Source organism: Erpetoichthys calabaricus, chromosome 8, assembly GCF_900747795.2.
Source record: "Erpetoichthys calabaricus chromosome 8, fErpCal1.3, whole genome shotgun sequence".
NCBI lineage: Eukaryota > Metazoa > Chordata > Cladistia > Polypteriformes > Polypteridae > Erpetoichthys > Erpetoichthys calabaricus.
Window position 1 is genome coordinate 187,896,677 of NC_041401.2, and position 15,070 is coordinate 187,911,746.

Below are 15,070 nucleotides of genomic sequence, written 5' to 3' on the forward strand. Positions count from 1 at the left end.
TTCATGCAATGGTTGGACACATTTTGGCAGATTCTAAAGTCAGTCCATCCATCCATCCATTATCCAGCCTGCTATATCCTAACTACAGGGTCACGGGGGTCCGCTGGAGCCAATCCTAACCAACACAGGGCGTAAGGCAGGAAACAAACCCCGGGCAGGGCGCCAGCCCACCACAGTCTAAAGTCAGTAATTCTCTGAATTCATTCAATGGCAGGCTGAACTTGGACACTTTGGAAGGCCAGTTACTCTCCAAATTCACTCAACGTGAAGCTGAATTGTGTTATCAGCTCTCTGAATTCACATAACAGCAGGCTGAATTTTTGGCCCTTTCTAGGGTCATCTGCTATATGAATTCATGCACTGGGAGGTTGAATTTTGGCCTTTTTTCTCGGGTCACTTACTCTAATAAGTCATCCATTAGGGGGATGAATTTTGTTAACCACTGGGTTCAGTTACTCTTCAAATTCACAAAACGGGAGGCTGAATGTTGGCACCTCTCTATGGTCATCTACTCTCTGAATTCATGTAACATAAAGGCTGAATTTAGACATCTTCCATGGTCAGTTACTCTCCAAATTCATGCAACGTGAAGCTGAATTGTGTTATTCACGTAACAGGAGGCTGAATTTTTGGCCCTTTCTAAGGTCATCTACTCTCTGAATTCATACAACAAAGAGCTGAATTTAGACATCTTCCATGGTCATCTACTCTCCAAATTCATGCAACGGCGGGACACATTTTGGCAGTTTCTAAAGTCAGTTATTCTCTGAATTCATTCAATGATAGGCTGAACTTGGACACTTTGGAAGGCCAGTTACTCTCCAAATTCACTCAACGTGAAGCTGAATTGTGTTATTCACGTAACAGGAGGCTGAATTTTTGGCCCTTTCTAAGGTCATCTACTCTCTGAATTCATACAACAAAGAGCTGAATTTAGACATCTTCCATGGTCAGTTACTCTCCAAATTCATGCAACGGCAGGACACATTTTGGCAGTTTCTAAAGTCAGTTATTGTCTGAATTCACTCAATGGTAGGCTGAACTTGGACACTTTGGAAGGCCAGTTACTCTCCAAATTCACTCAACGTGAAGCTGAATTGTGTTATTCACGTAACAGGAGGCTGAATTTTGGTCCCTTCCTAAAGTCAGCTACTCGGTGAACTCATGCAATCGGAAGGGCTGCATTTTGACCCTTTGGGAGGTCAGTTACTCTCCGAGTCCACGCAACAGGAGGCGGAATTTTCGGATGAACTCGTAACGACTTGCTCCGCTCTCCAAACGGGCGCAGCTGGAGGCCGAGTTGTGTTACCAACCCCTGTATCCTCTGAATTCACACAAATTGAGGCGAGTTGGCTCTTCTTCCTTGCTCCCTCACAGAGGCTAAGGATGCGACTTTTCCTCAGATGGTCAGAGGGGTTGAAAGCCAGCCCACCCGAATGGCCGTGTTTATCTACAGGCAACAGAAGACTGCATGCATAATGAAAGACCCCCCACTAGACGTTGGTTAGTGGCATGGCATTTTAAAAATGTCCTAGATCATGGTCGGGTTTGAACGAAGGAAGGAAAAAAAAAAAAAAAAAATGACAACAAACCAAAGGACAAAATATGAATGGAGTTGACAAAACCTTACGAAGCCCTGGGGTGGCAGATTCACGTTCAGTGTGCCACCTGTTCAAGCAGCAGCACTGTATCGGTCTGTATTTGTATTCCATCGATCAGAATTAAGCTGCTTATATGGCCATGCAGCAATTTAGCCTATGTAGTTGCTAGTAGCAACAGGGCACACAATTGCACCCCCCCCCCCCCAAACCAAAGCACGGCGTTTAAGGCAGATAGAAGAAGGGGCTGAGGAGGATGAGCTATCTCAATGATAAAAGACACTTCCAAAATTCTGAACTTCTGAAAACAGCTGTTGCTAATTTCGCTTTTTTTTTTTTTTTTTTTGTTAAGACCCTAATCTCCTAAATAACCGGGTTGCTGTTTGGGGGTCTTATCTCTACATCCATCTTACAACCATTTTGCAAACAAAAAAAAAAAAAGATTTAAAAAAACAAAAATGTAGCACGCTGAAATGCTAAAACCGCCGCGAGATTCGCAGAACCGACCGCGCTCCCTGGGTATTATATAAGAGCCGTAAATTACATAAGTGCAGCCATCAGCAGTTTGAATCGCAAGCTCTGGTTGAAGACACACATGCCCAGTAGACCCCGACTGCTCCATCTGCATATACCTCCGCGTTTACGATACGCGTGCCTGCATACACGCCAATGCAAACTGAGGCACATGTCTGACTTTGCCCTTCATAAATAATACACTACAGTGACAGCAGAGCACCTTACCCTGGCATTGATGGCACATCCTGATTGGTGACGTCCCTCAGATAAGAGCCACGGTATTCCTACAAGCGGTCATCCTTACAAGCCCCAAGCGGGAGATGTTTGAGTTGATAAAGTTTCCATCCACACTGCAGCGTCAGTCCTGCTTTGAGCCCAACACAAGCCCGTCTTTCTCCTCCTCCTCTCTCTCTCTCTCGTTTTCCTCTCTGTTGCACTCGCTCGTCCTCCCCCCCTCTCTCGCTCTCTTGCTCGCCCGCTCTCTCTCCTTCTCGCTTCTCCTTGTTGTGCTTCACTGCTTTTCTCAGACTGTGGGACGTTTAACATGTGTTTGGGGAGGGCTACTGGCTTTGAAGGTGGCACTTTCCTCAGGGAGGGGAGCTTAAAGCAGGATCAAGAGCGCAATGGCCTGATGCTCCATGTGCGATCCTATGACTGGGCCTATTAATTCCCAGCCCTAAGAAAACTGCTTGGGATCGCCTGTCGAATCGAGCCCATCTGCTGCAATCATAATCAGTCTCAACTGAATGCCTCTGACAAATCTATGCCTGCAGCAGGGGTTAGGGAAGCTAGCACTCGTTGGGGGGAAGGGTAGGAATCTATTGTCTCCTACAAATAGAGTGCCCGTAAAAAAAAAAAAAAAAAAAAAATGGGGGGGGGGGCACTTGGGGAAGTGACATTAAAAGGCTCTTAGATACACTGCCCAAGTTAAAGTGTAGCTTTCCGTTTTTTTAACCAATCACGGCCGCTTGCTAAACATTCACTGCGCCCAACGTACAAAATGAACAATTACATTCATTAGTCAGAAAAGAGCAATTTGTGATGGAGGAGCGAAGCGTAGGTAAACGGTATCTCCTCGTCGTGAGAGGCAAAAAAAGCAAAGATACAGACGCATTGATTTGGCAAAATCGTAATTAATGTCTCTAAAGGTCCTGTTTGATAATTCGTTTCGGTAATTGTTTTCATTACGCATGCCGTAGATTCGCAACGTATTGCGATTCCCTTCCTATTTACTCCATACTTTACCGTGATGTAGATTTAACGTGAAATGGGTACAATAGTGCCTTGAGCATGGGAAAGGCGCTATATAAATAAAATGTATTATTATTATTATTATTATTACAATTTGCCATTTATGCCCATGTGCCAGCAGCCATACCTGCACCTCGCACTTCGGGACAGGTAGCCCACCTGAAGGTGATTTACATTGGGATGTTGGAAATTTCCAAGTTGCAAATAGGAAAGGAAGTCAGGAGGGCCTCTCCAACAACTCTGACCTCAAAATCCAAGATGGCTGCCCCGCGTACCATACCGCTAATTAGCACTTCGGTCAATTTGCATCTCGTTAAATCGGTTGGACACACATTACGGTCCAACTCTTACCTTTTTTTTTTTTTTTTTTTTCTTTATTTCGCTTTAGGGCGGCACGGTGGCGCAGTGGGTAGCGCTGCTGCCTCGCAGTTGGGAGATCTGGGGACCTGGGTTCGCTTCCCGGGTCCTCCCTGCGTGGAGTTTGCATGTTCTCCCCGTGTCTGCGTCGGTTTCCTCCCACAGTCCAAAGACATGCAGGTTAGGTGGACTGGCGATTCTAAATTGGCCCTAGTGTGTGCTTGGTGTGTGGGTGTGTTTGTGTGTGTCCAGAGGTGGGTTGGCACCCTGCCCAGGATTGGTTCCTGCCTTGTGCCCTGTGTTGGCTGGGATTGGCTCCAGCAGACCTCCATGACACTGTGTTTGGATTCAGCGGGTTGGAAACTGGATGGATGGATGGATATTTCGCCTTATGCAATTTCTTGTATTAGGAATTTGTTAGCTGGGGTCAGAGCGCAGGGTCAGCCATTGTACAGCGCCCCTGGAGCAATTACAGGTTAAGGGCCCAAGCAGAGTAGGATCTCTTTTGGCAGTGACGTGGATTTGAACCGGCAACCTTCGGGATACCAGGTTTGTACAGTGTGTTGGATGTGCAAAATCTATACTGGCAGTAAACGGGGTGGCACCCCAACTTTCTTTTGGTTTGCGCCTCACGTTATATACAGTATATCGTGCTATATACGCTACACGGCCCTTAAGGTCGATGTCAGGCTTGGAGTGGAGCTCCACTTTTGTCCAAATGAGACACCGCCTTTGGGTGCACCTCAAACATGCACTCCTCCAGCCAGAAGGGGCGGAGTCAGTTGCCCTCACTGGGCACTGGGCGTCTCCTCTGTGCTATGGGAATGGAAAGAGAGGATACCGTTACAGACGGCACCCCCCTCTCGTCCCGGGGTGATATGAGCCAGGAAGGTGATCCTCAGGTGGGACTAATCTAGTGCGCATGTCAGCAGCATAACCATGGCAACCATGACACCACGAGATGCTTGCGACAGAATGTCCTTTCTTAAGCAACGCTGTACAAAGCAGTGAACTCGATGATGCAGATTTGAACATGGCGGTTGCATATTTTATCATGAAAAGCTAACAATATGACTGCTGCAGTGGCACGGTGGCGCAGTGGGTAGTGTTGCTGCCTAGCAGTTGGGAGACCTGGGGACCTGGGTTCGCTTCCTGGGTCCTCCCTGCGTGGAGTTTGCATGTTCTACCCGTGTCTGCGTGGGTTTCCTCCCACAGTCCAAAGACATGCTGGTTAGGTGGATTGGCGATTCTAAATTGGCCCTAGTGTGTGCTTGGTGTGTGGGTGTGTTTGTGTGTGTCCTGCGGTGGGTTGGCACCCTGCCCGGAATTGGTTCCTGCCTTGTGCCCTGTGTTGGCTGGGATTGGCTCCAGCAGACCCCTGTGACCCTGTGTTCGGATTCAGCGGGTTGGAAAATGGATGGATGGATGACTGCTGCGTGAAGGCCTGTGTGACAGGGAATGGCCAGTATAGTAATGTAGTGAGTGCACTGCTTCCTCACCGCACAGGGGGGGAATGGGATTTAAATTTTGGCCACAGCTCGCACATACACTCTCCCCTTCTTTTCGCCATGTGTTTGTGGGCTGGCATTCTATCCAGGGTTCAAGGTTCAAAGCATCAAATAACAAGACAGAAAGAAATGAAACAAAAGAAATGCAGACAGGTTAAGGTAAGGCAGTTTGATAATGCATATGTTGTGTGGGTAGGCTCCAGCCCCCCGAAATCACATATTGGAATAAGAAGGGCGACTGATTTGTTTCAAACCTAGTTCTTTTAAACTTGACTTGCTTATATGGAATGTTATTTGATTTTAATAAAACTAAATAAATAAATAAATAGGGTCAGGACGGCAAGGTGGCGCAGTGGGCAGCGCTGCTGCCTCGCATTCTGGAGACCCGGGTTCGTTTCCCGGGTCCTCCCTGCGTGGAGACTGCATGTTCTCCCCGTGTCTGGGTGGGTTTCCTCTGGGTGTGGAGTGGTGGCTCTGAGGCTAGGGATCTGCACTGGCAAACGGAAGGTTGCGGTTCGAATCCCTTAAAATGACAAAAAGGGACACTGCTCTGTTGGGCCCTTGAGCAAGGCCTTTAACTTACAATTGCTAAGCGCTTTGAGTAGTGAGAAAAGCGCTATATAAATGCAAAGAATTATTATTATTATTCCGACCAAAGACATGCAGGTTAGGTGCATTGGCAATTCTAATTGTCCCTAGTGTGTGTGTGTGTGTGTGTGTGTGTGTGTGCGCGCGCCTTGCGGTGGGCTGGCGCCCTGCCCGGGGTTTGTTTCCTACCTTGTGCCCTGTGTTGGCTGGGATCGGCTCCAGCAGACCCCCGTGACCCTTGGGTTGGATAATGGATAGATGGATAAATAGGGTCAGAAAATGAATGAACAAGTGCATGATTGGAATTAAACATTTACCAGATGATTAAGAGATGGATTCAAGAGATATTAATTTTACTGCCAGTCTAGAAAATTGAGTGCATCATCTTGCATCACCCCAGTCCCAAAGGTATCACGTCCTAGTGAGCTGAATGACTTCTAGCCTGTCGCCCTGACGTCACATGTGATGAAGACCATGGAGCGGCTGCTGCTTCACCACCTGAGGCCACAGGTCCAACACGCCCTCGACTCTCTGCAGTTTGCATACCAGGAGAAGATGGGAGCGGAGGATGCCATCATCTACATGCTACACTGATCCCTCTCCCACTTGGACAGAGGCAGTGGTGCAGTAAGAATTATGTTTCTAGACTTCTCTAGCACCTTCAACACCATCCAACCTCTGCTCCTTAGTGATAAGCTGACAGAGATGGGAGTAGATTCATACCTGGTAGCATAGATCATGGACTATCTTACAGACAGACCTCAGTATGTACGTCTCGGGAACTGCAGGTCTGACATTGTGGTCAGCAGCACAGGAGCGCTGCAGGGGACTGTACTTTCTACAGCAGATAGACTTCCAATACAACTCGGAGTCCTGCCACGTGCAAAAGGTCGTTGACGACACTGCTATCGTGGGCTGCATCAGGAGTGGGCAGGAGGAGGAGTATAGGGACCTAATCAAGGACTTTGTTAAATGGTGCGACTCAAACCACCTACACCTGAACACCAGCAAAACCAAGGAGCTGGTGGTGGATTTTAGGAGGCCCAGGCCCCTCATGGACCCCGTGATCATCAGAGGTGACTGTGTACAGAGGGTGCAGACCTATAAATACCTGGGAGTGCAGCTGGATGATAAACTGGACTGGACTGTCAATAATGATACTCTGTGTAAGAAAGGACAGAGCCGACTATACTTCCTTAGAAGGCTGGCGTCCTTCAACATCTGCAATAAGATGCTGCAGATGTTCTACCAGACGGTTGTGGCGAGCGCCCTCTTCTACGCAGTGGTGTGCTGGGGAGGCAGCATAAAGAAGAGGGAAGCCACACGCCTGGACAAACTGGTGAGGAAGGCAGGCTCTATTGTAGGCACGGAGCTGGAGAGTTTGACATCTATGGCAGAGCGACGGGCGCTGAGCAGACTCCTGTCAATCATGGAGAATCCAGTGCATCCACTAAACAGGATCATCTCCAGACAGAGGAGCAGCTTCAGCGACAGACTGCTGTCACCGTCCTGCTCCACTGACAGACTGAGGAGATCGTTCCTCCACCACACTATGCGACTCTTCAATTCCACCGGGGGGGTAAACGTTAACATTATATAAAGTTATTGTCTGTTATACCTGCCTGGCACTCTCCACCTTGCACTGTGTTTCTATCACTCTTTAATTAATATTGTTTTTATCAGTATGCTACTGCTGGAGTATATGAACTTCCCCTTGGGGATTAATAAAATATCTATCTATCTATCTATCTATCTATCTATCTATCTATCTATCTATCTATCTATCTATCTATCATCAGCCAATTCCGGCCTAACACATTTATATTAGCTTTCTTATTCTCTAGCACAAGGGTGTTGTAAAGTGTTAGCCATTAATGGATGTAATGAGAAGTCAAGCAAAATGACCCCTTTTATTGGCTAACTAGAAAGATTATAATGTCACCAGTGGGACCCCCTGCATCGACCTTTCCACTGCAGCTCAATATGAGGAATCCATGATCACAAATTTAACTGTGAAAATGGATTCTGCTTTAAAACTTGATAGCCATGTGAACGCAGTGGCGTAATCTCATTTTTTCCAGTGGAGGCGGCTGTCTGAAATCAAGCCTGTTGTGTCCAAACCAGGGGTCGCCAATTCCGGTCCTGGAGGACCACCGTGGCTGCAGGTTTTCATTCTAACCCTTTTCTTAATGAGTGTCCTGTATTTGCTGCTAATTATCTTCTTTTCAATTATTTTCATTGACTTGCTCTTGAAGACGCAGACCCCTGAATTGTTGCTTTTTCCTTAATTAGCAGCCAAACAATAATGAGATACAAAATGAGCCAAAACAACTGGTGTCCATCATACAATATCTGAAAATAAAGAAAGGTGAAGGTCTCGGGAATGTTGGTCTCCTCGGGTCCCCAGTGCTCTTAGAAAAGAGAAAATCAACAATTTTGGAAATGTCTGCTAATGAACCACGAGAGCAGCAACAAAGCCATGGAATTAAAGAACGGGTTTAATTAACAACACGAATCGGCACCTCAATAAGCAGATGGTTGGAGTGAAATTGGTTGGAGTTGAAGGCCCTGACTTAGTTGGTCTTCTCTTGGCTCCCTCACTTCACATTTCATTTCTGTTTGGGTGCCATTTAAGGAAAGAAATGAAGCAAATCAGAAAAACGATGAAGAAATTCAGGGGAACAAATCTTAAGAAAGCATTTCAATTAAAATGAATTCACAAGAAGTTAATTAGCAGCACAAGCAAGGGTTAGAATGAAAACCTGCAGCCACGGTGGTCCTCCAGGACTGAATTGGCGACCCCCTGGTCTAAATGCAACCTTGAAACAATGACAGATGCTTTTAAAACCTCTCGTCTAGATTACTGCAATGCGCTTCTTTTTTGGAATTAGCCAGGCCTCCATTGCTCGCCTACAGCTGGTGCAACATGCCACCGCTCGATTTTTAACTGGTACAAGCAAGCAAGAGCACATGACACCAATTGTGGCTTCCCTTCACTGGCTTCCAGTTTGTTTTTGAATCCATTTTGAGGTCCATGTGTTTGTTTTTAAATCTTTTAATGGTTGTTCCCATTTTATCTGTCGGAACTGCTGCACCCCTTATGTCCCGTCTCGCCCTCTCAGGTCAGCAGACCAGATGCTTTTACGTGTTCCTAACACACGATGCAAACTTCGAGGTGATCGGCAGTCGCAGCTCCAAAACTCTGGAATTATTTGCCATTGCATGTTTGGCCGGCTCCTTCACTTGCTGTCTTTCAATCTTATTTTAAAACACACTTCTACTCCCTGGCCTTTAACCAGGTATGATATGTTGACTATCTGAGTACTTTTTTTATTATGAATTTCTTCAGCTCTTTTTATGTGTTTCTGTTTCTTTTACCCTTTTGGTTATTGTGTTTGATATGTTGGGTTTTATTGTACAGCACTTTGATCAGCCTTGATGTTCTTTTTAAAGTGCTTTATAAAATAAATAAATAAATAAATAAATATATATGCAGGCTTTCAAGGTAACTCAGGCCCCTTCTTCAGGCGAGATGTAATACAGAAACTGGAGTTCCCTGTATTTATATGGACACCAGGACCGAGACAGCATCTGAAAACCTTTAAGTGAGACGTCTTAGATGTAAAAAAAAATAATAGACCTCTCTAGGCTAAAATTAATTTAGCAAGAGAGGAGAACAATGTCTAGTGAAGATCTTTGGATAAGATAACTGTCCAACAAAGTCTTTTGAAGTTTCTGATGAGTTTTTCCATACAATGTGGGTCTGTAGTCAGTCTGAGAGATGCAAACAGTCCTCATATCTGGCCATAAAACCGCTATCTCTATTTACACCAGGTTGTAATGTGTTCAGTTTTAACAGGAGTTTGACTTCCCATTCTTTTTTCTCTTGCTGTGTTCTGAAGTTGCCCATTAGCCCTGTGACTTTAAATTCCCTCTCACAGTGTCCATGGCTGTCGAGGTGGGCCGCTACAGGAATATCTGTGTTGCCATGCTTGATCTGGAACCTGTGGAAATTCATTTGAGTGTTTTAGTTTGCCTCCCACATCTACACAGGTGAGGTTAAGAGGTGACTTCAAACTGGCCCAGGTATGAAGACGTGTGGATGTGTATGTGGTCGTCTGATAACTCAGATTCCTGCTTTCTATCCAGGGCTGCCTACCTGGCTATGGAGAATAACAACTCTGGAAGCTGCTTTAGGAGCCTTTGCTTCATTTGTTTTTTCCTACTTTCAAAATTCCATCCATTCATTTCATTTCCACCATTTATCAAGGTCTGGGTCATGAGGTCAACAGTCTAACAGTCTGAGCTCAGGCATGGAACAGATAGGATGAGGAACGCAGACATTCCTCTGCATCAGAAGGAGCCAGTTGAGGTGGTCCAGGCATCTGATCACCTCTCTGTGAAGGTGCTTTGAAGATGTACAACTGGGAGGAGACCTCGGGGCAGGACATGCTGGAGTGTGGAGTGTGAAGAAAAAAGGGACATTGAAATTGACTGGTTGGTCAGAGTGGTGTCAATAGTTGTGCAGACATTATAAAGGCTAGTCGTGGTGAACACAGAGATGAGCCAAAATTTACCAGGCAATCTTCATTTCTGTGCTCACCCATGGCCATGAGTGACTGAAACAACTTCATCGTGGATGGAAGCAGCGGAGGTGAACTCCCTTTGCAGTTTGTCTGGGCTCAGCTGTACAGATTGGACATTCCTCTGCATCAGAAGGAGTCAGTTGAGGTGGTCCAGGCATCTCTGTGAAGTCACTTTGAAGATGTCCAACCGGGAGGACACCTGGGGTCAAACCCAGGACAGGACATGCTGGATTGATTCCATCTCCCATCTGGTCTGGAAACGCCTCAGAGTTGGAGAAGTTGTCAGGAAAAAGGCATCCTTGCTTAGCCCAGTGGTCTCATACTCTGGTCCTGGAGGACCACAGAGGCTGCAGCTTTTCATTCTAACCCTTTTCTTAATTGGTGACCAATGTTTGCTGCTAACTAACTCCTTTTCCTTTCATTTTAATTGACTTGTTTTTAAGATTTGCTCCTCTGAATTTCTTCATTGTTTCTCTGAATTGCTTTATTTCTTTCCTTAAAGAGAAATGAAACGTGATGTGAGGAGGCCGACAGAAGACCAACTCAGTCAGGGCCTCAAACTCCAACCAATTTCACTCCGACCCGTTGCTTAATTAGGCGCAGAGTCTCGTCGTTCTTTAATTCCATGGCTTGCTGCTGCTCTCGTGGTGAAATAGCAGACATTTCCAAAATTAATGATTTTCTCTTTCCTAAGAGCACTGGGGATCTGAGCAGATCAACATTCCTGAGACCTTCATCTTTCTTTATTTTCAGATATTGTATGATGGACACTAGTTGTTTTGGCTCATTTTGTATCTCATTGTTGTCTGGCTGCTAATTAAGGAAAAAGAAACAATTAAGTGGTCTGAGTCTTCAAGAGCAAGTCAATGAAAATGAATTCAAAAGAAGTTCATTAGCAGCAAAAAACAGGTCACTCATTAATCTGTAGGTAAAGTGACCTTGGGTTTGTGAAAGGCACACTATAAATGCAACTTTTTATTATTATTTATTATTATTATTATAAGAAAAAGGTTAGAATGAAAGCCTGCAGCCACTTCGGGCCTTTAGGACCAGAGTTTGAGACCACTGGTCTAAGCAAAGATGCCCGGGTGTCCAGGCGGAGTGGTGGCTCTGAGGCTAGGGATCCCGTAAAATGCCAAAAGGGACTCTGCTCTGTTGGGCCCTTGAGCAAGGCCCTTAACCTGCAATTGATAAGTGCTCACTATTTTTCCCTGACAACTTCTCCAACTCTGAGGCATTTCCAGACCAGATGGGAGATGGAATCAATCCAGCATGTCCTGTCCTGGGTCTGACCCCAGGTCTCCTCCCGGTTGGACATCTTCGAAGCGACTTCACAGAGATGCCTGGAACACCTCAACTGGCTCCTTCTGATGCAGAGGAATCTCTACAGCAGAGCCCAGACAAACTGCAAAGGGAGTTCACCTCCGCTGCGTCCATCCACGATGAAGTTGTTTCAGTCACTCATGCCCATGGGTGAGCACAGAAATGAAGATTGCCTGGTAAATTTCAGCTCATCTCTGTGTTCACCACGACTAGCCTTTATAATGTCTGCACAACTATTGACACCACTCTGACCAACCAGTCAATTTCAATGTCCCTTTTTTCTTCACACTTCTCCGCCTCATCCTCAACTTGGAGGGGGCACTTCAACATTTTTTCCAGCTGAGAACCATGACCTTCAGACTTCAGACTTTTCACACTTGGCCACAAACAACTCCAGTGTGCACCTGAGGTCACCACCCGATGAAGCCAACGGGACCACATCACCTGCAAAAATGCAGAGGTCACCAAGCTGGAAACCCCCCTCCACCTCTAAATTCTGTCCATAAAAACAGGATCGGTGACAAAGGGCAACCCTGGCAGAGTCCAACACCCACCAGGATTTACTATACTTGGGAATTACTTACGTTTCGACTATAACTTACTAAACATTAGTGTTCAAAAACTTCTTCTTCATCTTCCTCTTGATCTTTTCCCACTTCTTTGTGGGGTTGATGTTTTATAGGTTTCAACATTATTTGTATAGCCGGATGTCTTTCCTGTCGCCGACCCACCCATTATTCCGGGTCATTGTTCAAAAACATTTAATTGTATAGTATGGCCTGTAACATGAGTGCTGCAATAATAACTGGATGGCTTTTATGTAATAAGGCCACCTTTTAGATTGTGTGGAATACATTTTCATGGCACACACATTTGGTACGTTTGACCTCACCGCACTCCTGCCTTAAAAACGAAATCTGTTCCTCGATGTGAACGGGACAACTAAGTAGGTGCGTTTTCGTGATCTGCGTCCCACAAGATAACACAATTATTTAACCCCTGCAAAGCCGTATTGACTAGATAATAACCTCAGTGTTGTCACGACTCCTGTCACATTGCGTAATGATAGATGGTTGAAGAGCAGTGGGCAATGAAATAAATCTTGCAGATAAATCCCTGAATGTTAACTTCAGCCAACCGAAAAAGCCTGACGAAGCAGCTAATTAACAAACACGCCATACAGACGGGCTTTCACATCAGTTGAGGGAAGCTGCAGCTGCTGTCTTGCATGCAACTTTCTTACCACGTGGTTGAGTACACTCCTGCCGCATAGAATTTGGAATAACGCGCTTTCTGGGATATTCTGTTTGGTATGGACTGACAAATTGCAAGCCGGAAATTGAATACATGGATTCAGTAAATGGATGAACGGAAGGATTAATGAGAACAGATCAAACAAAATTGCAACTGACAAAAAAATGCTGTCCAAACGATCCAATAGGATTTTGATCTGCAATTATGGCTTTATGATGATCTGTTAAAAAGCAAAAAATTGACACTTTCTAATATTCACGTGACGTCCTCCACGCATCTCGATTTACAATCGAACATTGCATTCGCTTGCTTTATGCCGTCTGTGCACTGTCTGGATTTAGACTGTGACAAGTCCACCACAACTCCCCGGTCCTTCTCATAAGGGGTACTTTCCTGTTTCAGACCTCCCATCGTGTATTCAAATCTAACATTTGTTGCTTTTTAATTCCTATGTGTAACACTTGTGGACACCAGGGGGAGCTCCATTTCCCCAAAAAACCCAACACAAGCAGGCTCGGATGCAAGTTAAAAGAGTTTTTTAGTCATGGGAAACTCTTCCCTCCTATAAGCGTTTCCCACTACAGCCACCAGGATAGGTAACACAGAGGCACTGTCACACTGCAAAAAAAGAAATCTTAGCAAGTGAAAAGTATTTATATCGCGACATTAAAACTTGTTCTCCTTATTGTAAAAATTATTGACTTATCAAAAAATTTGTAATAAGATTTTTTAAGCTTACTTTAAGAAATCTTGTCAAGTAAATTTTGCTTACCCCATCGGCAGATATTTTTGCTAAATAAAAGCAAAACATCAACCATTGAAAGTTTTTCATTTCTAGTTTTTGTATATGCATTGTTTGCAGTGTATAACTCTTTACTTCCTTCTCTCTCTGGCATTGCCTCCTTCACACCAGAGTTGCCATCCTCTTCCCAACTCTAGCTACATTGATTTGTCCTCGACAATACGTCAACCAATAGGCGCAGGACACAGGCCTGTATCCCCGCTACCAATACCTCAATGTTGTAAAGCACTCTGGTTGTTTTTAACTATTTGAGGGCTGAATATTTATTTCAAAAAACAGTTTCTGAAAAGCAATGGTTTCACACAGAAATCAACATAAAACGACTGTTGCTGCATGCTGCGGCTACCAGTTTGCCAAGAAAGTGCGGCAGGCTTGCTGATCTTTCTGATGCCTTTGTGTGGCTGGGACAAAGTTGCGGTGCATTACAATCTGATTTATACCTCTTATCATTGTTAAGTGGCAGTCCTCCCTGATGAACACTGTCAGTAGCTGGGGACCAATCAGCTGAAGCTGGACACCTCACACTCATTTTTAATCTGAACCTGACAAGTCATAGTCCAATTTAGAGATAATAGGCAAAACGTTGTCCATGGAGTATTTTGCTTTACGCATTCATTTTGATCTCTCACCAAATTTCACTGCCATTTTTGCCGTTGTTTGCGCCTTGCTACTCACTTTCCTTCTAGCAACAAGAGTCCAACTAAAACATAACGGTTGACTTTGTCACAGTTAACAGTCGATTACCATCGTCAACTCCTCCTTTTGACAAAAGTCGACATCAGCCCTGAAAGAGTTAAACTGTTCTAAATAAATAAACTAAACCAAACTATGGATAACAAAAGCAGCTTCATTCTTGCTAGGTGCCCTTATTGCAATATGGCAGTAATCAACTGCTCCGATTCCATTAGGAGAACACGCAAGTACAACCACACCACACGAAAACTGAATGTAGTGCCTAGTGTAGTGCTAATGGCGTACAGCACAGCGGGCATGATGGAGTGAAACCTGTCGGCCTGATCCCTGAGGTGTGACAACAGGTAGCTGATATAAGCTGCCGAATAAACAAAAATTCAGACGTGAGGTGTCGTGGGCTTTGCGCCCTAGGAAACGAGTTACCCAAACTATTGTATAACATTTCAGTAATTATTTACCGCTCTGATGACGATCTTTCTGATCATAAAGTAGGCCATTACGATAGCATCTGATGAGAAGAATTCATCATTAATTATAGAATTACGGTATTTGAGGGTTCCTCTCGAGTGCCTCTTTCTCTTACACGATTTGGCT

General features: G+C 45.1%; 1 protein-coding gene and 1 long non-coding RNA gene across 5 annotated transcripts in view; one reads left to right on the top strand and one right to left on the bottom strand.

Moving 5' to 3' along the window:
* The window catches only part of LOC114656379 (nck-associated protein 5-like), a 771,015-nt gene that overhangs the window by 528,031 nt on the left and 227,914 nt on the right, over positions 1–15,070 (bottom strand). Inside the window, exon 1 of one of the 4 annotated variants that reach the window (XM_028807982.2) lies at positions 2,340–2,530. The exons of the other annotated variants lie outside the window; for them this stretch is intronic. Within the exon in view, the coding sequence (XP_028663815.2) occupies positions 2,340–2,347 (8 nt within the window). The 5' untranslated portion in view covers positions 2,348–2,530. Of the gene's footprint in view, positions 1–2,339; positions 2,531–15,070 lie in introns of those variants that run through there. 4 annotated transcript variants of the gene reach the window in all.
* The window catches only part of LOC127528941 (uncharacterized), a 235,409-nt gene that overhangs the window by 115,456 nt on the left and 104,883 nt on the right, over positions 1–15,070 (top strand). The window lies entirely within an intron of this gene.